Source organism: Lontra canadensis, unplaced genomic scaffold, assembly GCF_010015895.1.
Source record: "Lontra canadensis isolate GAN:19392208 unplaced genomic scaffold, GSC_riverotter_1.0 scaffold133, whole genome shotgun sequence".
Classification (NCBI taxonomy): domain Eukaryota; kingdom Metazoa; phylum Chordata; class Mammalia; order Carnivora; family Mustelidae; genus Lontra; species Lontra canadensis.
The window spans coordinates 393,752-418,299 of NW_022631127.1; the positions used below are offsets into that span (position 1 = coordinate 393,752).

Genomic DNA, 24,548 nt, shown 5'->3' on the forward strand with positions numbered 1-24,548 from the left:
GTCTTTCGCTGTTACAGGCAGGGTTATGGTAAACCATCTTGCACATGCCTCCTCACTCCCTTTTGGGGAGTTTCTGTAGGGTTTGTACCAGGGCGGTATATGAGTCCCTTAAGCTTCACTGAGGTTTGTGGAATTGCTTTCCAAAGTGGTTTTAACAGTGTTGCATCCTCGCCAGCAGTGGGTGAGAGTCCCCGTGTCTCTACATGCTTGCCTGTACTCGGTATTAAAAACCAGATGCTATTTTTAATGTTGAAAGGAGAGCAAGAGACAGAGAGGAAGAGGAGAGAGCACTGTAAATAGTGTGCGACTCCACCCGTAGCTCCACACAGCCTTAGGCTTCCTGAAGTGGAGGGTGAGACACGCATGTGCTGTTCCCTCAGTCTGTGTAGTTCCAGGTCCTCTGGAGTGAGGGATTCTTCAAGAGTGATTATAACTCCCTGTGTTCACCTGCCCCCGGGCTGATGTATAGCCTCACCTCTGGGCATACTACAGATGTCTGGTTACAAATGTAGGGTTACTCCAGGTGAGACCACTTATCATCTTAGTTCTTGATGGGCAGGTCTCACTGACCACGTCTGCTGGAAATAACCGAGGCCAGGTTTATCAAAACCACAGCGTGAAGAAACTCCCTTTGGGGAGCACTCCCTAAGCCTTAGCCCCCGTGAGTGAACTCTAGGCTGGCAGCTTTGAGGGCACAGCCCAGGGAGCCGGATAGGCAGAACTTCCAGGGCTGGTTAGGGGTTACCGGGCTGCCCCCAACACGCACCAGAGTCCCAGACCTCAGCTCTTGGCTGGAAGTTTGGTCTGTTGAGGAGAAACATGGCAGCGAGACCCCAGGTGCTCTGTGACTTGGGGAGACAGTGCAGGCTCTGAGGTCCAGCTGACTGGGAGTCCAATCTGGCCGGTCCCTGAGATAATAATTATGACTATTATTCCTTACTTTCCCTGAGTGTTTATATGTTATCTCCATTAATCCTCCCAACAGCCTTATGAAATAGATACTGTATTTTCCCCACATTTCTGACAACGGAACAGTGGCCCATAGAGGGTAAGTGACCTCCTTGAGGTAACAGAATGTGGTCAGTGCAACCTAAGAGGTGGACCCCACTGGGCCGCCCCGCTTCACTTCCTGTCTGTACTGTTTAAGGCTTCCTGGCTCCATGTAACTGCTCCACTAGACGTGACTGTATAAAAAAAAAAAAATGACCCCAGAATGTAATGACTTCAAACAATGTCAATGTTTGATCTTCCCATGGATCTCCAATTTGGCCGGGGCCTATTCTACTCCCATCAGATGGGGCTTCTGGAAGACGAGAGGCTGCATTCCTCAGAAGCCTCCCGCACCAACCCACTCACATGGGGTCTCCACATGGGGTCTCCGCATGGGGTGTGGGCTTCCTCATGACATGGTGGCTATGTTCCCAGAATTAGCAGTTTCCTAGAGAGAGAGGGCCCCATAGATGGTGTGTCAGCTTTCACAATCAGGCCTCAGAAGTCATGAGGTCTCACTTCTGTGGCAGTCCACTCCTTGGGTCATCACAGGGTCCTTTCCATGTCCAAGGGGAGGCAACTTACACCCTACTTCCTGACCAGGAGTCGCAAGGTCTGGCCCAGCCTATGGGGCCATCTTAGGAGGTCAGACTTGCCACGGCGACCATCCCACACACTTCCCCAGTCCTTCCACAGCCCAGTCCTGAGCTCAGAAGGGCTTAGAAACAGTGCCTAATTGGCGTGAAACCACGTGGCACACAGTTGGCTCTTGATAAATTGTAGGTCGTCTTCTTATTAATGAAAGAAGTTTGAAGAAAATAGGGTTATTATTCAAGAGAGGGAGGGATCATGTCAGCAGGAAAGTCCAGGAAGGTTCTTGTGGAACTGAGATGGGTCTTCAGGAGTGAAGAAGGTTTTTCCGTCGGAAAAACCTCCATTGGGAGGTCAGTGCCCAGGGCAGAAAAGGCATGAAAAGGACATGAGAGTGGTGGTGTGGGAACACTGGATCCGATAGGCTCTTCAGTGGCAAGAACAGAAATCGCCCGCAGCCAGCTAGAGCAAAAGGGAACTTAGGTGCCACTCTCAGGAGTTCAGAGGAAGCTGAAGAAGTGGGCTGGATCCAGAGCAGGACCCCCATCCCCCCTAGGGCAGGCTCCCTGATATGAAGAAGCCCACAGCCAAAGGCCCCCACTCCAGATGTAACATCTGGGGTGAGGGTCTGATTGGTCCAGCTCAGGCCATCTCCTGCTGGGAGGCTGGGGGAGGATCTCTAGAAAGATGCCTCTGGAGACCCCATGGCTTCCACCTCCCACCAAGACCTTTGTGTCTCCCTGCCATCTCCAGCAGCACTGCACTGTGTGTGAGAGAGGCTGGTCCCCCTCTATGGGAGGGAGGTTAGGAAGGGCCCCAGAGCTTATGAGCTGGGTCCCTTCTCCTGTCAGGGCCTGTTACGGGGCCAGTGGTACCCCTCCCCTCCCCCTGTCACCCTGCACTGAATTCACATGTGGAAATTCCAACCCCCGTAACTCAGAATGGAACCGTATTGGAGATAGGGTCTTTATAAGGACAATTAAGTTAAAATGAAATCACAAAGATGGTCCTTATCCAGTATGACTAGAGTCCTTATAAAAAGAGATTAGGACACAGACACACACCAAGGGAAGACCATGTCTGATGATTAAATGCATGTGTCACCTCTACAGGGCCACAGGTGTCCAGATATTTGGCTAACCGTCATTCTGAATGTATGTGGGAGGGTGTTTCTGGAGGAGCTTAACATCTGCTTTGGAAGTCTGAACAAAGCAGATTGCTCTCCCCAGCATGGGTGGGCCTCATCTAATCAGTCAAAGGCTTGAGTAGCACAAAAAGGCCAGGTAAGAGGAAGCTTTACCTGCCTGGCTGCATTTGAGGCCTACCTCTGGGCTCACACGGAAACTTTGGCCCCTCCTGGGCCTTGAGCCTCCCAGCATTTGGACTGGAACCCACCATTAGCATTCTGGATCCCCAGCTTGCCAACTGCAGACCTGGGGCCTTGTCAGCCCTCTTAATCACGTACCCCAATTCCTTACAGTGAATCACACATACATACACATCCATTGCTTCTCCTCCACTAGAGGACCCTGACTAATACCCCACCTGAGGACACGGGGAGAGGAGGCCATCTACATGCCAAGGAGAGAGACCTTGGAAGAAACCAGCCCCGCAGACACCTTGATCTCACACTTCCAGGCCCCAGGACTGAAAAACAAAAAACAAACAAACAAAAAACTAATATCTGTTGTTTAAGCTCCCTAGTGTGTGATACTTTGATATGGTGAACTGCTGTAGGACCTCTCTTTCTTCATCTGTGACGTGGGTCCAAGGGCCCATTCTCAGCTTTATCGCAAGACAACCAAACACAAGGTGTGCACACACCGTCTGTCCACTCAGCAGAGCCAGCGTGTCTGGTGTGTGGAGGTTGGGGCTGGGATCTGGGTGAAGCGAGGCAGGTGTTCACTGCGGGCAGAGAATTTATGCGGGCACCAAAAAGAATTCAGTAATCAAGTAAATAAAATGTCAGAATTGTACCTAAAGACTGGTACCTGGTTTCTAGGCCCTTCCACCCCGTGTGCCCTGCAGGGTGGGATTCTGAGGTCGACAGTGATGTGAGAGAGAGAGCAAACCGTGAAGCTATATATATAATCTTTTTTTTTTTTAATTTTAAAGGCTTATTAACTTTTTCACTTGGTTCAAAATCGAGCACGCTATTTTGGCAAGAATGTTATCAGGATGCATGTTTTTCCTTTTGCACCGGGCCGTAGCTGGCCCTGAGCCAGCCATCCACCTGCCACGCTGTCCACTTTAAAGGGTCAGGCTGGGTGTTCTCCTTGCAAGCCTGCCCTGAGAATGCATTTTCCTCTGGATATCTGTAAAGGAGGCTTGAGAATTAGGGACTGTCTCTTCAGAGAGGACATCATTAGATCCCTTGGCAATTCTAAATAAGATCCAAGGGTTAGGCAATCAATGTGAATGTTCCTGACTTTGGAAAACTGTACTGTGGTTATATCAGAAAACGTCCTGTTTTAGGACAGACACTCTGAAGTAGCAGGGGCTTGAGGTGGGCAACTGACTCTCAACTTATTCTGGGAAAAAAAATAAAAGTGTGTGTGGTGTGGCCGTGTGTGTGTGTGTGTGTGTGTATGTGCACACGCATGTACATGCACGTGCACTTGCTCGTATTTGTGTATGTGTAGAGAAAGAGAGAGACAATATGATAAAGTAAAATGGGATACAGTGTTAACAGGTGGGGAATCTGGGTGAAGGATACACAGTCTTCTTTGTATTCCTGCAACTTTGCTGGAATCTGAAATTAACTCAAAACACAAAGTTTAAAAATAGTGTCAGGAGTTGTTGAAGGCTAGTCCACAGTACTCATGCTTGGCTTCTTCTGGAGCCCTGTGTCCCCAGATTACCCTCTCTGCCTCCATTCCAGTCTGTCAGGCCCCAGCTGGAATGCCACCTCCTCAGAGAAGCCCTCCCTGATTGCCTTGCCTGGCACAGCACCATCCTGTCCTACTTGTCATCTTCCACGTCCCCCAGTTTTGTTTTCGTTATCACCCTCCACAACATCAGAAATGATCTCATCATTTGCCTAGTGTTTGTCTCCTCTGGCCCCACCTCTAAATGTCAGCTCTGTGGAACTCTATCTCGTTCGTCCGTGTCCCCTCCCCATCCTCTGTGCCCGCCACGCAGCAGGTGCTCAATCCACATCCATGACCAAGAAAAAGGTTAGACGATCAGAGGGCTGCAGGTCGGAAAACCCAGAGTCTTGTCCTTCCCAGTTTCCCCCGCAGACTTGCCAAGTGACCCTGGGCAGTGTCCCAACCCACTCTGGGCTTCCATTTCTTCATCTCGAGCCCAGCTCTAAAGCTGTGAGGCAGAAAGCCCCAAGCCGCCATGCCATCTCGGCATCCCCCAGCTAAGACCTTCTCTGCTGTGGGAATTACCAGGCAGGGTAGCCCTGCCTCCCCGGGGTCCTCATGGCTCCCCTCCCTGATGGAGGAAGAGCAGAAAAAAAATGTGTTTCACGGACCTTACCTTGTAAGGCCCACGTCCCCATACAGCGGGACCCACAATGAGAGTGCATTCACTTCTCTCCCAGAGCTGCTTCCTAACAAAGACCGGGCAGATTCTAAGCCCGGCGCCCTTGGCAGGAAACAGTATCTGCCTGAAATTGAATAACATTGTCTTGTTTTCATGGTAACCTTCTACTTACAGCTAGTGATAGTAGTTTTCCATTTGGGGGAGTGATATAAAGTTTCCCTTTAAAGTGAATGTATTCAAGAGCAAATTGGGTATTTTGTGCATTGTTTCTAACTTGTTGTTTTTGGAAATTTGAGATCTGATTGGAGGCAGAGAGCAACTGCCCAGGGTCCCACAGCAGGGTCCCGCCATGAATCACCTACCTGTGCCAGATGTCCCGGCTTTGCCCGGTGTGTTTCATCTTTCCTCCATGCATTCCACACCCATTTTTGTGTTCAGCTTTCCCAGATGTCCTCCCCAAAATGCCTTTCTACAATCGCTGTGTTTGAATCAGGATTCTAATGCGATCCGCACGCTGCATGGGTCCATTGGGTCTCCGTATGTCTAGAACCTCCCTGTCCTTTTCCGGCTTTGCCATTCCTTTGTTGAAGAAACCGGGCCATACGCTTTAGCACCTCCCACATTCCGTTTCTGGCTGATCACTTACCCCACAGGTGTCATCTCACCTGTTCCTCTGTCTCCTGTAGTTGCTATGAACTGAGAGATTGAGGTGCTTGACTAGGCTTGCTGTTTGAAGCCAGGTTGGATATTTTAAGCCAGTTGATTTTAAGGGAAAATATTAAACAGTATTAGATGCAATACCAGCATGTCCACAGAGTCTGCATCAGAAGGGTGGGGTGAGGCTAGAGCTAAGAACTGTCTATGAGCAAAGGAAAGTGACGGGGGAGACTCAGCCACGGGGCTGAGCCAGTCAGGGTTGGGGTGGGGGGTGCGGATGAGAAAGACAGGAGGCAGGAAGGCCATGGAAGACATGAGGTCCTGGGTGGTTGAGTCCTCACCAGTTCTCTGAGTGAGTTTCATGTGTGGGCACAATCAGTCAAGGAGAGGGTTCCCGTTTGGGGTCCCTTGTCCTGTGTGCCAAGACCTAAGAAGCGAGGAGCCGGGGGCCAAAGAATTTGGGCCTTTCAGCACAGGATGGGTGTCCCAGGGAACAGCTCTTCTTTGCCTGAGAAGAACCTAGGGAATACATAAGGCCAGCAGCAAGTGGGATCTAAGTTAGGCATAGAGAGGGAATTCCCCACCAGAGCAGGAAAGTCATGTTGCGTAGTGGTTATAATGTGTTTTGGAACAGAATTGCTTGGGCTCAAATCCTAGCTCTGCCATTTCCTATTTGTGTAGCCCTAGGGATGTTGGTGCACCCCTCTGTGCCTTAGTTTCCCCACTCTACAGATGAGATCATTGTGGTACCCACTTCCACAGATGGGCCTAGGAATTTGGTGAGCTCATCACATGCAGGGCCCCGGCAACAGTAAGCAACAGTATAAGCGCTCAATAATCACCAAGTAGTATTACTATTGGGTGAGAGTGAAACGTCTCTCTCCCTGGCAGCTTTAGTGATGGCCACAGCCCGCAGTTGTAGAGACTTGCTCAGAAGAGCATTGCTTTATGTCCACGATCCTTCCTAGAACTTCCAAAGCACATTCACACAACATTGGCTCCTCCGATGGCTTTGATCTTTACAAATGCCCCCTGAGGCAGGTTTTGTTCTCTCCCCCGTTTGTGGATGAGGACACTTGGGGAGAGGCGGGGTTGGGGGAGGGGGAGAGAGGGTGCGGGGGAGGAATGGTTTATAAAAACCCCATGGCTGGTACAGCTCAGTGGTGTGGAAAGGTCTTAGAACCTGTGTTCAGAGTCCCAGATCTCCTGCTTCTTCTCCCTTCTGCTCCCTATGTGACCTTAAGTAAGTCACTTAACACCTCTGTGACTCTGTTTCTCCATCTCCAACATTGTGGAGCGGGACTGGGGCCTCCACTGTCTGATTTACATATGTGGCAGGTGGGCCCGCAACCCCTGAGAGTCCCTGGTACCGTCTGCCTTCCCCAGGCCCAAAAGGGAACAGATTCACAAGTCCCAGAAGAGAGCAGCCTGGAGGGCTGGCTGTCAGTTTGACTGATCGTCGATGTCAGACCCTGCCCTTTGGGGCTCCATCGGTCCCACAGCCAGGCCCCCATGGCAGGTCCTGAAGAGACATTCCACAACAGTCTCCCTACCCACCCGCCACCCTCACCCCAGATACTCAGGGGCAGGTGACAAACACAGGCTGGACGGGAGCAGGTCCTGCCCCAGATCACACCCTAGGCAGCACACACCCCTCCTCTGGGCCTTAGCTTCCTCATTTACAAGATAAAAGGCAGACAGCTCAAGTGAAAGGGTTGTTCATTCATTGGGCAGCTACTCCTTCATTAACTCCTCCTCTGGGCCAAATTGTTTGCCAGGGCAAGAGAAACCAATGAGCAACTCCTCATCTACCCTTGAGTCTGGATTTTCCCCTGCTCTAAGGGCTGTGAGGAGCCACAGGGTACTGGACCAGGCAGGGGCAGCTTCCCGTTGGACATGGCAGCTCAGTGAACCAAGAGTCCAAGGTGTGACCTGCGGGCCAGACACCCACAGACGGACTTGATTTGACCTGCATGGGATTAGCCCTAGCATGGCATTTCAAGTTTAAATTTACTGCAGGCGTGTAAAAATCAGGAGCTTTTGGGCAAAAATCTGGATTTCTGAAAAAATCCAGAGCCTTATTCCTACTGAGCAACAGTTGTCCCTTTAGATGGCATGATCTGCAGCCCTCTGTCCCACCTGGCCATCCCCCACACCTCTCCCCACCAGCCATCCTCATGTTCCCATCGCCATCAGTGGGGCTTCCAATCCCCCAGTTGTTCAGGCCAGCAACCCAGGCATCACCTCCTGCTCTCCCTTCTTTCTCACCCCATAGCACATCCCTCTGCAATCCCTACTGGCTCGGCTTCAAGAATGTTCCTAGGCTCCAGCCATTTGTTCCCACCATCTGGGCTACCTCCGGGGTCCGAGCATCAGCTGCTCCCTGGTCCTTGCTTCTGTCCTTGCCCCCCACCCCCAGTTTCCTGTCTGCCCAGCAGACAAAGTGAGGAGCTTGGACACAATGTGCCTCGTGTTCTCCAAGATGGACATGGCAAAGTTCTTCTCTGGCATCTTCCCCAACACCCAGCCTGAGTCAGTGGCCATCCCTTCCGGTGCCCTGAGCTCTTAGTGGCTTCCAAGGCCTGAGGCAAGATGGTAGAAATCGGTTGGCTTGGGAACTCAACAGTGTTCCTGCATGACCCAACACTCTTAACCACCTTCGGCCTCCATTTTTCCATCTGGAAAATAGGGACATCCCAGCACTCCCTCCACATAAGGCAAGTGCGGCTTAAGAAGCAGGAAGGTTAAGGGTTTAAACATTCAGCCAACTTGGCACATGTTGGGCGGCTGCCTCAGCCTGGCCTTGCTCTGGATACCACTAGAAGTCTGTAGATATAAATGATGGGTGATTCATTTTGTTTTTGGCATGAAACAGGAGAAAGAGCTTTTTGCCTTTGGAGCTGGATGGAGATGCACAGCTTTAGAGATCATTCTGGACAAGGCATCTGAACCTCCATTTGTTAATTTGTTTAAAAAAAAAAAAAAAAGAGGGCGCCTGGGTGGCTCAGTGGGTTAAGCCTCTGCCTTTGGCTCGGGTCATGATCTCAGGGTCCTGGGATCGAATCCCGCACCGGGCTCTCTGCTCGGCAGGGAGCCTGCTTCCTCCTCTCTCTCTCTGCCTGCCTCTCTGCCTACTTGTGATCTCTCTCTGTCAAATGAATAAATAAATTCTTCAAAAAAAAAAAAAGAGGTAGTAGGGAGCGCCACTTCTCAGAGTGAGGCGGAGTGTGGAAAGAGCTAAACCACATGGATATTTTCCCTGCTGTCCGTGGGGTCTCAGGGCTGGGAGGGAAAGGACACGGACACAGGCCATGTCCATGTAGTGTGAGGCTTGGGGCCCAGAGAGGATGTCGGGCGGAAGAGGAAGGAGCCCAGGAAAGCTTATTAGCTTGGGACCGTTTACTCCTCCCTCCAGAGAAACAGTTCTGCTTGACTCCCCTGTCCTTTTCCCTAGTTCCAAGAGGAATATTTGGCACTAACAAGGCAGTCCATACATGCTGAACAAACACAGGAATAATTGGCTTCCTAGACACGGTGGCCTTGGTGGGGAGGGCAGGGTATCAAGGGTTCCCTCGAAATATTTGTCCGCAGTGCTGGCCACAGTGGGGCCGCACGCAGACGTGGCGGTAGGGTTAAGAGAGAACCCAGGGGAAGGAGTAGCACTGGGGCTGCAGCGGGGAGGCCTTCCAACCCAGAGCCTGAGGGCAGTTACGTGGAACAGGAGAGAGAGAGAGCGCTGTGTACAGAGGGACACCTGCCAGGCACTGTGGCTGCTGAGGGGCAATGGATACCCTGACCACTGCCTCGCTCTTCTGCCTCCTGCTGTCCTGCCAGCATCTCCCACTGACCACAGACAGGGAACAGGGGCACGGGAGACTGTTGGTTCAGTCCATGGGCCCAGAGCAGAGGAGGCAATCCATCTGTAGGGCACTGGGAGAGTAATAGGCCCAGGGATGCAGAACTCCTGTCCAGAGCCAGAAGTCTCGGAGCCGAGAGGCCTGGGGTGTGCCTGGAGCAGGGGCCGCTTGTGCAGATCAGGAAGCTTGATGTGGGTGGCAGACAGCAAAGGGTCTTGCCTGCCTCACTGTGCTTTGGCCAGGAGTAGGCAATGGCCAGCCACAGGGAGGATGTTGGGTTTAAAACGAAGCTTATGATGGACGGTGCGGGACGGGCCGAAGGCAGGGACAGCCCTGGGGAGGCCACACAGAGATCCAGAGAACGGGGAGGGAGCCCCTGTCTGGCCTTCTAAACCCCACTGTCACTGCCAGTCTACTACCAGGGAATAGAGTGGAGAGTGACCATTTTGTGGCCAAGACAGGCAGAAGTCAGAGGCAGGGGTTGGGGGGACATTCAGAGCCCTGAGACCACACACACTTCTCTCCAGGCAAGTAGAAGTGACAAACCTGGCTCGGCGGCGGGGAGGCTAGAAGGAGGCTCACAGACCCTCCCTTGAGCCTGCAGAGTAGGGGCGCCTCCTACCCCTCAGGTCCCCTCCCCCCACACCGAGCGTCTCCTCCCCCTGCCCTCCCTGTTGGTGTGGTTAAGTCCCTCCAGAGAGCACAGGCCCTGGGCTGCGTCCTGCCCTCACAGGCCAAGTTCACCATGGCATCAGCATCTCCCAGGGAACAAATGTATCCTTTTCTTTGCCGGGGCGGCAGTGACTTCATCCCCAGCGGGCCATGTGAGTCACCGCACAGAGGGTGGAGGGCCGGCCAGCTCTCCGCTGAGCCTGGCCGTGGCCGCGTGGCTGGGGAGAGGGAAGAGCCATGGCTGGGGAGAGGGAAGAGCCGAGGGTGGGAACGCTTCCACACAGACCTACCTCACTTTCTCTTCCTGCTGTGGCTGCCTGTGTCCTACAGGGGCAAAAAGAGGGACGATATCCCCGGGCCAGGGGCTTTTGTCATGACCGCCACCGTGAGCTTCGCTGAAGGTCCTGCAGAAGGTGGCCCTCAGAGGCTGAATCCCGCACCCAGGGCCACCCGATTCTGTGAACCTGGTATCACTTTTTCCTCCCCGTGGCCAGGAGAGCAAGGATGCTTGTTCCCATTTTGCAGAGGAACAAACTGAGGCTCAGAGAGATGGGATGACTAGTGTTAGAGACAAGGGAGTCAGAGGTGAAGGAGTCCGCCCCCATTCTCAGGGACAAGCCACCATTGGTGGGAGCACCGGGAGCCCCAGTTTTCTCACCCATAAAATGGGATGGTGACAGCCACCCCCCCAACGCTGTTGAGAGGACATGATGAGAGCGGTTGCGAAGGGTGGCCGCACGTCCCCAGGCCACTGCCACACTCACACCACCGTGTGACAGTCTCTGTGCCATTGGCACCCCACAAAGTTGGGGAGCAGCATGGGGGACCTGTAACGGCTCGGGTGTGAGGTTGGACCGGGCTGCCAGCGGTGGGGGGAGGGGATGCCAGCACCTTCAAGAAGCAGATCTTCAAGGGCCACTGGTGGGGGAGTGTGGGAGATGGTTGAGGGTGTGCCCCCCACCCCAGGTGGACACACTAAACTCCTTCACACCCTCAAGCTCTTCCCTGAGGCTTTGCTAACCCTTCACGGGTGCCCCCCACCCCCTCGCCCATCAGGCCAAAGAAGCAGGCTTCTGAGAAGCAGATGATGCCCTGGCTGCTGGGGATAGCCGCACACATCCCTTCCCCGTGCCTTAGTTTCCCCATCTGTGAAGTCGGGGTGGGAAGCCCCAGTGTGCTGTTGTTGGAAGGGAGGGGCACATAGGAGGGTGCAGCCAAGGGGAAGAAGAGAGAGGCCTGGGACCCTCCAGAGGTTTTGGAGGCAGGCGTGTCTTCCAGGACAGGGAATTGGAAGTGTCCCCAACAGGGATCTTGGCCGCCTGTCCTGAAAATGACACCTCTCTCTGAGATCACGTGTTCTTGCTCTTTACCCTGTGGGGAGCCAGGTTCAGCCCAGGCCAGAGGGGAGTGAGTGAGGGGATGGATGGAAGGAAGAGGAGAGGATAGGTGGGTGGATGATTGGAAGGGAAGAGGGAAGGGACACGGGATCCGGGTATGGATATGTGAATGGAGGAGTGAGTCCTTGGATGCTGTGGATAGACATGAAGGAGACGTAGACACTGCCTCCACCCACAGAAGGTGTTAAGAAAACTTCCACCAGTAGGACAGACCAGATAAACTCTTGAATGGAAGTCCCACTCTGTACGGCCCAAGGAAGTGAGGCTCTGGATGGAAGAGCAGCCTTGAGAAGTAATGAGCTTCCCATCACTCGGGGGAGTTCAAGCCAGGGTTGGGCAGCCACCTCCCCAGGGTGCTGTGGAGGAGCTCCTATGACAGGTAGTGGGCCCCTATGGTGGCTTCTGATGATAAGGAGAGGAGAACTGGTGTTCCCGAGCCCCCCAGGGAGGTCACGGCCTTTGTAGAAGCCAATGCTGCTTTCAGAGAAAAAGTTCTTTCCTGGCTTGGGGGACGGACAAGCATGCAGCTGCTAATCCTCACTGTGGGAATCAGGCTGGAATTCTGGACATCCTGCCCAGGCCAGGGCAAGGGGCCCAAGGACAGAGCAAGGCTTTGACCCGTAGACCCAGGCTCGGGCCCAGCACCACCCTCCCTGACTGTGGGTAGGTGATGCCCCCTCTGAGCCTCAGTTTCCTTATAGGTGAAACGGGGGCCCTGATGGGCACAGGACAGAATGCCACTGGCAGCTGCCCGTAGCTATACAGCTCTATACCCAGGGCCTCGCAGAGTTTGAGGATATGGGCCCACCTGACCCTGGGGAACTTTCTGGGGGCTGTGGATGGGTAGAAGTAGGTTTGTGAGCACTGACCTTGAGCTGTGAGTCATTGTCTCTGGGGGCTCTGCCTGGGAAGCCCCAGCTGCCTGCCCTGGGCGGGCCCAGGAGCAGCTGGTGGGGGGTGGGGAGCAAAGGCGGGGGCTCCAGCTGGGACCCCAGTCTGGAAATGCCCCAGACCCCACTCAGGCCTAGCCCTCCTGCCACCCCTCCACCCAGAAATGCAGCTCCCAGAGCCAGACTGCCACAGCACAAAGCCTACCTCCCCTGTGTTCTAGGGCTGTGACTTTCCCCATCTGTGCCTCAGTTGCCTCACATATCAAACAGAGCCGATGATCAAAACTATTTCACAAATAAGACCATTGGGGGGACGGGATGTGTTCGTTCAGGCCCTGTGGAGAGCTTAGACCCGTGCCCAGGACTCCATGAGCCCAAAGTGGTCAGGGAAAATTAAGGTCTGTGGGGGGCCAGCCACACACATTGTCTGTCACACAGCAAGGAAGTGACCTGGCCAGGTCTGGGAACTGTGTTTCTCCCAGCAAATGGAGACCCTCATGGGCCAGCTAGTCTCCCAGGAAGCCGGCGTGACTTTGTTTTTCTTTTGTCTCCTGGTTACCCCCAGGAGCCAAGCCACCAGAGCAGCCCCTTTCCCTATCCTGGCCAGTGCCTGGCCTGCCACTTGCGGTGGGCCGGGCTGTGGGCGGGTGTTGGGTTTAGGCCTCTGGGGAGATGGGGAGGATGTGGGCCCCGCCCTCGCCTCCCCGCCCACCTCCCTCCCTCTTGGGCTCAGCCTCTCCCGTCCCAGGCCAGCCTCTGGACACAGGACCAGCACTTTCCCTCACCGGGCAGACGCCCCTCACCCGCCCCGAGTGACTCACTGTTCCCCTGGCCCACAGCCACCGCTGTCTCTTGGCAGGAGGCAGGCGCAAGGTTGTGCCGAAGCCACGGGGTCTGGTGCGAGAGGGCCACTCGGCCACTTGGCCAGGAGGAGGGTCTGCAAGCAGCCGGACAGGCCAGCGCACAGAGGCTGGCCTAGGGACAGCAAGGCCAGTGGCTGGGACTTACAGTGGCCTGGGGGAGCCAGCACCTCCCTCTCCACCCTGGCTTTTAGCCTTGTCTTTCTTCTTCCCACCATGAAGAAGGAAGTGACCTGAGAGCCAGCAAAGACAGCCAGCCCCCGACAGGGAGGAGACCAGGGTCAGAGGGCCGCGGCCGTGGGTCCCTCAGCTGCTGGCTCTCCCAACTAGCCAGGCATGAAGGGTGGTGGCAGCGCCGTTTGGAACCTTATGTGGAAGTACTGCATCTCCGTGAGGACCCTCAGGTACCTGGAGACACACATGAGCGCGCGTGTGTGTGTGTCTGTGTGTCTGTGTGTGTCTGTCTGTCTGTGTGCACGCGCGCATGTGCACGCGTGTACGCGGCTCTACCCAGCCATCACCTGCTGGGAGGGGAGGCTGGGTACCGGGCTGGCCGGTTCGCTCGGGACTCTGAGAGCTCGGGGATAACTCCAGCTTGGAGGAAGCGGGGATGGAAGGCAGGAAAGCTCATGCCTGGTTCCCTCCGGAGAAACTCAGAGTCTCTAATGGGGAGGGAGGGAGACGGGAGTGTGGAACAGTAGTGGGGAGCATGTGTGCATTTGGCTGGGACCCGACGTGGCCACTGGAGGATGCCAGGGGCAGGTAGGGTATGGCTGGCGGACTCCCCAGCGAGCATGGGAACAGGCATTTGTTACATAACGCACAGGCACTGGGCACAGCCGAGTGACCTTGGCTCTGTCCCCTGGCCTCTCTGAGCCTGTTACCCATCAGTAAAATGGGGCTCCCACTCGTTCCTTCAGTGTGCGGCATGGGGCGATCTCGTGCGACTGTCCGGGGCAGTTGTGGAGTGGCTGAGAACTCAGCCTGGACGCAGCCACCAGGCCGCCCAAATTTAAAACTGGCCTTGGCGTTATCAGCAGCTCGAAGTGGCCTCATTTCTGTGGCCAAAGCTTCCCACCTGCAGATCCTTACGGGATTAGTGGAGGCTTAAAGGAGGTGGTGTACAAAGAACAGAGCCTGGCCGGAGGCCCATGCTGGGTAAGTCTCAGGTGTGATTACTGCTGCTCTTGTTCTTGTCCCTCCCCTTTGGCCAGCTGGACGGTCGGGAAGCTGTGCCTGGCCCAGAGCCGCTGTGCACGCCAGCCCCCGCACCTGCTGAAGGCATTCAGAAGGAGGAGTGGGGAGCTGGACCCTGTGCTGGACCCTGTGCAATCATGAGCAAGGCTGGGTCTTGTCTGGAGACCGGGGTGGGGGGGGGGGTGTTGGGTGGGGTTGCAGCTCATGTGGGAGGGGCTTAGAGGCAGCTGCTTGGAAGGGCTCAGAAGACATCTTACTTAGATATCACCGAAGGGCCTCTTTGTCACTTTAAGGGGAGGTTTTACAAAGGGTAAGGGATTGGGAGATGCTCTTTCTTCCCACCCTCATCACATAGTTTACAAACTATGTAAGCTTTCCCTCCTTTTTTCCTCCTTTCCTTTACAAAATATTGTGACCGCTTATAGGCGATACCTACGATAAATGAAATAAATCGGGCGCCTGGGTGGCTCAGTCGGTTAAGTGTCTGCCATGCTCCAGTCATGATCCCAGGGTCCTTGGATCGAGCCCCATGTTGGGCTCCCTGCTCAGCAGGGAGTCTGTTTCTCCCTCTCCCTCCCCCCGACTTGTGCGCACTTGCTCTCTCTCCCTCATCCACTCTCTCTCTCAAATAAACAAATTTTTAAAAAATCAAATAAAACATCGGGACCAGGATAAGCACAATATGGAACAGAATGTCATAACCTAGGAGGGAAAAATAGAATGGGACAAAGCTAAGCAGGGTCCTGAGGTCCTTCTGTGGTGGTAAAAATTGCTGAGTTTCCTGGCAGCCAGAGTGAAAGGGGAAACCCAGCCCCTGAGCCACGCTCACCGTGCTAGGAAACCATTATTACAGTGGTCACAGTTGTCTTCACTGCTGGGTGAGAGGGTCTGGGACCCTGGACCTCTGGGCCTGGATAGATGGGTGGGTGAAGGTTGGGAGGCATGGCAGGGATAGGCCTTCGGTCTTACTTTAGGAAAAGAGGACAGAGAATGAAGGCGGAGGCATTCTCTTGAACGTGGATGTGGCTGGCTGTGGGAATAGAGAGGGGAAAGCTCACCCCAGGACTGAGTCAGTGGCCACCTGTCCCTCTTTAGACCCTGGGAGAGACCTCCTTGGGTTGGCACCTCGGCCAGGCAGGCCAAGGCAGGGGGTGAGTCTCCCAGCTACAGTGAGTGTGTTACGTGCCTTTCCCTCCAACCTCAGCTGGATTTCCCTGTGTCTCATTCCCTCCTGCGGTTTCCGGGGATTGGCACTATGGAAACCTCAAGGGTTGTTTACAGGACGCAGGGGGCCCAGTCCTGGGAGGCCCTGCCATGCTCTGCCAGAAGCTCGCCCAGCCCAAGGAGGAGTAGCACAGCCTCACAGGACCTGATAGACCAGCCGCTCCGCTGCTGAGTTCCCTGGTCTACAGAGCAGGGATAATGGCACAGGGGATAATGATCCATCAGGGCTATGGGATAGAGCCTTGCATGGCTCATGGTAACGCTCCAAGAGTGTTTTGTTGGCCCGGTAAACCGTCAGCGGTGATGGGCAGGCCTGCATTGCAGAACCGATAGGAACACTTGTGGGGTGGTCGCCTAACACTCAAAGACACCACCAGGTGGGTGTGGAGCCCATAATTGGCACTGGGTTAGCCCCAGACCCCCACTTAGCACCTTTAACTACAGGGCACCTCCATGCTTGGCTGGGAAAGATGGTGCTTAGGGGGCCCTGGGAGACTTGCTCTGCTCTCTGGACCCACACCCCCTGTGTTGGGAGGCCACCAAGAGGGCTGAGCTGACTCCCCGAGTCATGCAGACAGAGGGATGGACAGAGCTGGCCCTCGGTGGGATCTCAGCTCCCCCGCCCCACACCCACCAGGAGCCAGGGAAGACCTGAGTCAGCAGGTCTGCAACCTGAGGCGGGGCGCACGGCAGCCACAGTGACAAATTGGAGGGTTGCAGTCGGACAGCACATAGTTTTCTGCTTGCGTCTTCAGACTCCCCTCCGCCTGAGTCTGTCACCCCTGGCCCAGACCCGCCGACATCTGGAAAAGCAAGAGGTGTGTGTGGGGAGCAGGCTACTGGCCGGCCAGCCCTGGCCCTTTGCCTAGGGGTTCAGTGACTGCAGCCCAGAAGCTGGGGACGCGACACCTGGGAACTGCGCACGGGAGCCCAAAGCCAACGACGGTAAGTTCTATGATGTGCATTCGGGGACGAGTTGCTAAACCCCTCTGGGCCTGCTTCCTCGGGTAACGTGCCAGCTAGGAGGTTCTTGGGAAGATCATGAATGGGTTCTGTTGGCCGGCACCCAGTGGAACACCTCCCTGCCAAGCCTGCCCCCTTCTTCCCGCTGAGTCTCAGCATCACAGGGCTGGAGTAGGGAGAACGCCAGCTCGGCAGCCAGCCCTGCCCAAGTTCGAACCCCAGTCCAGCCTCTTTCTACTGGGTGTCTTCCAGGGCTGTTGTAAGATTATCGGAGTCGAGGCCATGGACCTGCCCGGGCAGGCTAGGTGCCACACAGTGGCTCTGTCTCTAAGCAGACACCTCCAAGCTCCTGTCTGTCACAGGCCTCAGTCCGTGGTATCGGTCCGTGGTATCCGTAATCCTCAGCCAGGCTGGAAAATCACTTTTGCATCTGGTTGTTATTTTGGGAGCGACAGATCGTTTTGTGCCACGGGGGCCAGTGGGGCATTTGAACTGCCTGGTGGGCAGAGGCAGCCCGCTTGGGGTACTGATGGGGGTGGGGCAGGGGGTTTGCTGAGCCAGCCCCACCCCCCACCCCACCCCTGCTGTGGTGCATCTAGGGAGGAGGGCTGGGGAGCAGCTGGCAGCCAGGCTCTGGGAGCTTCCAGGGTGCTTCCTGGACAATTAGCCATCTGATGCCCTCTGCGGGAGGCCGTGTGCACACACCTCCTGGGACAGGGAGCTCTCACCCCCGCCTCCCAGCCTGGGGAGCTCTGATGCAAGGAAATTCTTTCCCACTTGGAGCTGACACCCCTGTTCCTATGATGTGCCCCCCCCACCAACACACACATAAATGAACACTGCCCTCCCCCACCCGCCCCGGCTCTGCTCTCCCAGCCCCCAGCCCATCTGCTTCCCTGTCCCAGCAGAGCCTGTAGTGGCCAGGATTCCCTGAGGCTGAGGATGGAGTGTTTAGTCCCCTCCCCACGTCCTTCCCCTTCTGGACAGGCCCCGGCTATCTCTGTCCCTCTCTGGGTAGGGTTAGAGCTGTGTATGGGTTGGGAGGGGAGCTCCTAGGCAGGGCTCAGCCAGTTGTCACCACCCCTTGCCTAGGCATGGCCCAAAGCACACACAGATTCTTTTGGTGTCTGCTTTACTCTTTCATACGTGGGACTTATGGCCTCAGCTCCTAGGCCTGCTTTCCCCGCCCCCTCCTGCTTGTCCCCCACCCCCCACCCCTCCCCATGCTGCTCTATTGCCCATCACCCCCATCCAGTCTCTGTGCAGGGTTGAAGCCTTCCTCTGGCCCTGGCACTGTGCCAGGTGCTTGGTGTCCAGCCTCACATCTAGCCAGCTAATGTCCACTGTGGGAGGGCCACCATCCCACTGCACAGAGGAGGAGCCTGGGGCTCGAGGGCCTCAAGTTATTGGTCCCCAAGCTGGGTCACAGCTGAGGCCTTTCTTGGTGAGGGCAGCAGGGTTCCCCTGAGCTGGGCAGGGAGATCGCATGGGCATCTCGCTGGAAAAGTTTCGTTTGGTTGGCCAGAAAATATTTGCTGGGCCCCTGCTCTGCATCAGACCCGTGCCTGACCCTGGGGATGTGGCAAGGAGTAAGGCAAAGGGCCCAGGCCCCATGGAGCCCACAGTTCGGGGGAAGAGAAGCAGTAAAGCAAGCAAATAGACAGAGGGGACAGGGATTACAGGAAAGAAGATTAAATGGGGAGGGTGGATTGAGCGACTGGGGCCGAGATGGCCTGTGACCTGGGTGGTCGGGAAAGGCCTCTCCCAGCTGCCCACTGGCCTCAGAGCACACAAACTGAGTCTGTCCACACAGTGGAATGCTACACAGCCACGAAAAGGAATGGGGTGCTGCTGTGTGGTCCTGGCATGAAGCCCCCTCGGGAACAGTGCACTGAGTGAGAGAAGCCGGCCACAAAAGACCACTGAGAGTGAGCAAGCCTACACGGACAGGAAGTAGAGTAGTGACTGCCAGGGGAATAGGAGCTGCGGGGGGCACGAGAAGGGCTGCTTAATGCAAACGGGGTTTCTTTCTGGGGATGATGAATATGTCCGAATCTTAGATTGTGGTGAGGTATGCACAACTCTGTGAATATACTGAAATCGTGGATTTTCTAGAACGTGCATTATATCTCAATAAAACTGTTTTAAGAAGAAGGGGGGAAGGCCTGTCTGAGGGAGTAGGGTTGAGTTGAGAGTGGCAGAGAGAAAGGAGCTTACAAAGACCTGGGGAAGAGCATGCCAGGTGGAGGGAACAGCAGGTGCAAAGGCCCTGAGACGGGAGCATGCCTGGTGGGTTTGAAGAACATGGAGGAGGCCCAGCTGGAGTCTAGGAGGGAAGGAACGTGCAGTCCTCAGAGCCTGGCAATGCCAGATCCTCGAGAGGACCTGAGAGTTGACTGGGGTTGGGGAGAGCCCAGGCAGCGTTTAAAGCAGGATAATGACACCATGTGCTTTCTGTTTCAAAACAATCATTGGAGCTGCTGTAAGGAAATGAGACTGCGAAGAGGGAGGGGTGTGGGCTGGGGGGACGTGACACTGATCAGGAGGTAGTGGCCACTGTCTAGAGGAGAAATGATGATTGATACCCAGAGGAGACAGCTTGGCAGGCGATGGCAGTAGGAATTCAGATGGGAACAGATCACTCTGGGCCCGGGGGCGGGACTTCCTGGAGGCGGGGCCAGGGCGGGGCCTCCGGGAATGGGGTGGGTCAGGCAGAAAGCTTTCCAGGGGGCACCACCAGTATGTGGGTGGGGAGCTGAGAGGTTGGAGGCCGTGGGAGATGAGGTGGAACGTTCGGCCCCTGCCACCCCAGTCCCTGCTGCGCCCCAGCTGCTTTCAGAGGAAGTAGGGCAGCATCTCTCCAGGGCCACCTGTCCTGTGCCTTTGTCCTGCCTGCTCTGGCTGGCCCTCAGCGAGAGTGTCAGCACCCCAGTGGCCAGAGCCCCAGGCTGGGCAGGCACTCCTCTGAACAAAACAGCCTCATCAGAAACTCAAGTGGCCTGAAACGCAATCCGCCACACGAGACTGACCAGGGAGGGAGCTGTATTATTTATTGACCAAAGCTTCTGGGGCCAGCCTGCTGGGGCCATTCAGACTGGCTGGACCTCGAAGGAGCCCACTGGGCAGTGAGTGTCTGGGGCCCAGCCAGAGGTGGGCGGGGGGGCCCCAGGGGGCCTGGCACCCGTTCTCCAGGGCGTGGTTTCCTTCATGCTGGCTGAACAGGGAGGAAGTTAGACGTCAGGCCCTGCAGTGGGGAGGGCCCAGAGCTTGTCCCTGGGGGCCGTGGAGGCAGTCAGGGTGCTGGGGCTCCAGGAAGACCTCCTCCCTCTCCCCGTGACACTGTGAGTACCAACCATCTATCCTGGGGGAGGGAGAGGGTCTTGGCCACCTGAGAAACCTGTGAGGGGCCGCTCCTGGTCAGGGCAGCCTGCTGTGGCAATGTCTCTGGGGCTTTCATCGGGCTGTCCGATGTCTCTTGAAACTGCTTTGTGACTTGTCCTCACTGCCTGCATGGCACAGAGGCCCACCCCGGGCCCAGAGAACCTCAGGTGTTTCCCCGCAGCTGCCTAGAAGGGTGGCTTCAGCTGTGGGAGGGAAGTTCTTTCACTCCCCAGGTCATTGGCCCAACCCCAGGCCTTGGTGGGGGTGGAAGGTCAAGGGCCCGTCATCACCACTGCGAGAAGCAACCATGCCCATTTTCCAGCTGAGTAAACTGAGGCCCACAGGGGTCACACACTTGCCGAGGGCCCCTGTAGTGTAGTTGGTGCAGTTTCTTCCCCCACTACTCCCCCCCCACACACACACAGAGCTTAAACTTTGAGCACAAGGTGGCCAGGGTAGAGGGAGCAGAAGCATTTTCCCGAAATGATCCAGAGTAGAACCTTGAGGGTCTACATATTCCCCCAGGGCCCCGGGGGAGGGGGGGGGGACTCCGGAGATAGCCCCCAGGTAGATGGGTGGCTCTGAACACACAGAATGAGAGAGATTCAGTGAGCCTCTTTGGTGCTGTCCCTTGGGAAATCCCCTTGAGCAACATGGGGAGCCTGGGGCCACCTGCCCCTCAGGGAGATTCCCCACTGAGCTCTGCTTCCCCATCTAAGCTCACTACAGCCCTGGAGAGGACAACAGCTCGCACCCTTGGTTATACAGGAACTCAGGCACAGAGATGCTGGGATATCTGTGCAATGTCCCCCAGCAGGTATAGGTTGGGGAGCTGGGGCTTGAACCCAGAGTGACTCCGAGCCCCTCAGTGCATCATGTAGTCTCTGTCTGGGGTGAATGACCGCATGACTATCCCATCACTAGGTCTCCATTTTTCCATCTGTAGTGGATTGGTCCCCAGTGCTGAGGGGGGCTGTGTGCCCCAGTGGCCTCCGGGAGCTGGGGCTGGGGTCAGGGTAGGCTTGGCCACACGAGTGATAGCTCCCAGGGGGGCTCTGTGTTCTCAGGTCAACAAAGCCTTCCTCTGACACATCGCTAGATCCCCTGATGATGCAAGTGAGCCGGGGGGCGGGGGGCAGGGGGCTGTGGGAGAACCCTGGGGTTGTCAGGCTGCTCAGAACCCAGGGCTCTGGCCTCCAGTTCAGCAGTCTCCAGCATCTGCCTGCCTTGGTTGGGCTCCAGGGTGCAGACTGGGGATCCTGGCCGATGGGTGCCAGCTCCTGTCCTGAAGGAAGGCCCATTTCGATCCTGAGGGTAGGGTAGAAAGAGCAGAACCAGGAGCCAGGACAGCTGGGCTCACCTGGGATCCAGACAAGCCCCTTTCTTTCCTGAGTCTTCTGTGCTCACCTGTGAGCATCCAGGTGGAGTCAGGAGCCGTGAGGCATTCCGTGACTCTTTGCACGGTTTCAGGCTCATCATTCATTCATGAATTCAATCATTCAACAGACTTACAGAGCACCTGCTGCAGGCCAAGCACTGTCTTGTCTCTGGGGCTACAGAAGTGATAAACGGGAGGCCACAGGAGGAGGGCGTGCAGGGCCGGGAGGCGTACCTGGTTGGGTGTGTTTTGTTTTCATAGCTACATATCGCCTGTTAGGAAACAAAACCAGCCAGCCTACCAGATTCAGGATTTCACAGATGCCAATGCTTAGGAGGAAACAAACTCACCAAATGAAAAAGTGAGTGGATTTGAAGTTGATCTGGAGAGCGGGTGGTGGGCAGAGAGGGCCGGAATCATGCATGCAGGCTGTGGGTGCCTGGGGCTCTCAGCAGAGGCTGGCAAGTGGGGGTGCTGAGCTTTGCTGTATGCCTAGGGGGAGTCTAGGCTTTGAGGAGAGATGTGGGACTTCCAGAGATGCCTCTTCCCCAGAACCTTCTGGAATTCCCCAGACCAAGTACCACTTCTAACGTGACAGTTTCAGCTTGGCCCTGCTCAAACAGGTCTCTCACAGCCAACAGTTACATTGGAACTCTGCTGACTGTCCTAGTGCCCCCCCCCCCCACCGCTGTGGCGATGTCAGCGTCCAACAGGCTCTGGTTTGGGTCCTAGCACCACACGCCCCCCTGGGTGAGTCTTGTGAAGCCACAGGCCTTCCCTGAGCTGCCAGCTGCTCCAGCATGAAAGACTGTTTGATGGCACCAAATAAGCTCAGGTTGATGGGCCCTCTCCGCCTGCCACACCTTAAAGAGCCCGCATCCTTCTAGGGGTGAGGGTTTTGCTTAGGACTTCGCCAGGGGGATTGGGCTTGGGTGGGACTCAGAGTCCAGGAAGCCAGCTCGGGCCCTCCCATCTCCCGGGGGCCTGCCAGTCTCATCCTGTCGGGAGCCCCCACCCTGGGCTTGGAGCGGGCAGAGGCCGTTCAGATCTCCTACCCCCATCATTAGGGAGCTAGAGCAGCATGGCCTTCAGAACCCCAGCACGGATGCGGGGTTACTGCCTAGAGAGGGGGGGCCTGACCAGACATGCCCGAGGGCCCTGAGCTGGGGAAGACGTCTGCTGAGCATAGCACGTGCACGAATCAGACCGGTGAGAGCAGGCGGGACGGCCCACACTGCGGCCTCCACTCAGGGTCCTTTATGGGCCAGGCCAGTGTGAGGCGCTCTTGGGTCTTCTGCCTGGGTCTGCAAGGGAGTTTTTGTGAGCCCCATTTGAGGGCTAAGCCAACCAATGCCCAGGAATCCGTATCAGTGTGATTTTAGAGTGAGGTGTCCAGGCTGTAACCGGCCTGTGGGGAGCATCAACGCAGCTGTCAGCTGGGGCTTGGACTCAGAGGGCCATGAGGCAGGCTTCTGGGAAGAGTCAGGCTGTTGAAGTAGGTTGAGAGCCTAGACTTCGGTGTGAGTCTTAACTCTGCTGCTTGCTTAGCTATTTGACCTTGGATTAGCCTCAGGTTAGCCTCAGTTTGTCAGTGAGGAAACCCTTCCAGTTGCTGGTGAGAGGAAATCCAAATCAAACAGGCTTAAGCAGAAGGAGGGCTTCATTGGTTCATGGAACCAAAAAGTCTGGGGCAGGGGGTAAACTAGCTTCAGGAATGGCTGGATCTAGGGGTTAAATTTATGTAACAGGTTTGGACTTCTCAACTCCCTCCTCCCACTGGCTTCATTTTGAAGCAGGGCTCCTCCAGGTGGAGTCCCCAGCTCTGTGCTTGGCATGCAGGGAATGCTTCCCAACCAAACAACAGACCAGCTTCAGGAACCAGGCTGCCATGAGCAACACCTTATCTCTGTTTTAGGGATGTTAACAGTACCCTGGGGGAGATAGGACAAGAAAAGAGGAAGTTGCCGTATAGGGTGATCAGAGCTGAAACCGGTGTGTCCTCCAAACCTGTGGGAGACCAGAGGAGGGATGTCAGAGATCACATCTGGATGGGTTCCCCAAAGTCCTAGAAGAAATGACAGCTGAACTAGCTTTTGAAGGCAGAGGAGTTGGTCTGGGGAATGAGAAGTGAGGGAGCAGGAGCCCTGGGGTTCAGTGTGGAGTTCTGGTTGCCTCAGGACCCACACACCCAGTGGGGCTGACCAGGCTGTGGAATTCCCAGTGGGACTTAGAGGTCAGACTAGGTGGGGGGGTGAGCAATGGAGGGTGGGAACAGCTGAGCTAACATGTGGGTGAAAGATGGCTCTGGCTTCAAGCCAGTGAGGGTGGGAAAGAATGAGCATTTAGTGAGCACCTACTGTGTGCCTGTAACTTTGCACACGTTGCCTCGTTCTGGCTACACGCCAAGCCTGGAGGTACCTCACCCCCATTTTGCAGAGAATGAAACAGGTGCCAGGACAAAATTCCTTATCTAAGTCCATCAAACATATTTCCCCACAAACTTGGAATTTCAGACTTACCAGTTGGCCAGGCTCGGTGGCCTCTGGCCGGCCGCCGAGAGGCTACTAAGATACCACCCATGGCAGGGACATATGGGGAAGTTACAGTGTTCAAAACAGTTACATGTTGAAACACCTTCCCAGCACACTAACCACTAAGACTCCCATTGCATCGGCAGCCGGAAGCAAACACCGTGAATCTGAAACTTGATGTCCGCAAGATAGGGGACACGTCATAGCCAGGGGCCCCCATAGTGAATCAGGTATGGAGAGTCACTTGCGCATGAGCAACCAGGGGAAACCAGCTGGATTTTGAGCTTGAAGCGGTAAATTTTTAAAACACTTCCAAGCTGCCCCCCACAGTGTGTTCACTTGTAGCTGAGGTAAGCCAGGGAGAGCATGGGGTGGGAGCAGGAGGACCAAGGGCCAGATCCTAGCTCCCCATTTGCTTGCTAGAACCCCTCTGAGCCTCAGGATATCCCCCTCTGTAAAGCGAGGGCA

At 55.6% G+C, this 24,548-nt stretch overlaps 1 protein-coding gene across 3 annotated transcripts in view; it reads left to right on the forward strand.

Annotated features, from left to right (window-relative positions):
* The window catches only part of IQSEC1 (IQ motif and Sec7 domain ArfGEF 1), a 369,892-nt gene that overhangs the window by 237,734 nt on the left and 107,610 nt on the right, over window positions 1–24,548 (forward strand). Inside the window, exon 1 of one of the 3 annotated variants that reach the window (XM_032842817.1) lies at window positions 13,284–13,810. The exons of the other annotated variants lie outside the window; for them this stretch is intronic. Coding sequence (XP_032698708.1) covers window positions 13,743–13,810 — 68 coding nt within the window. The 5' untranslated portion in view covers window positions 13,284–13,742. Of the gene's footprint in view, window positions 1–13,283; window positions 13,811–24,548 lie in introns of those variants that run through there. 3 annotated transcript variants of the gene reach the window in all.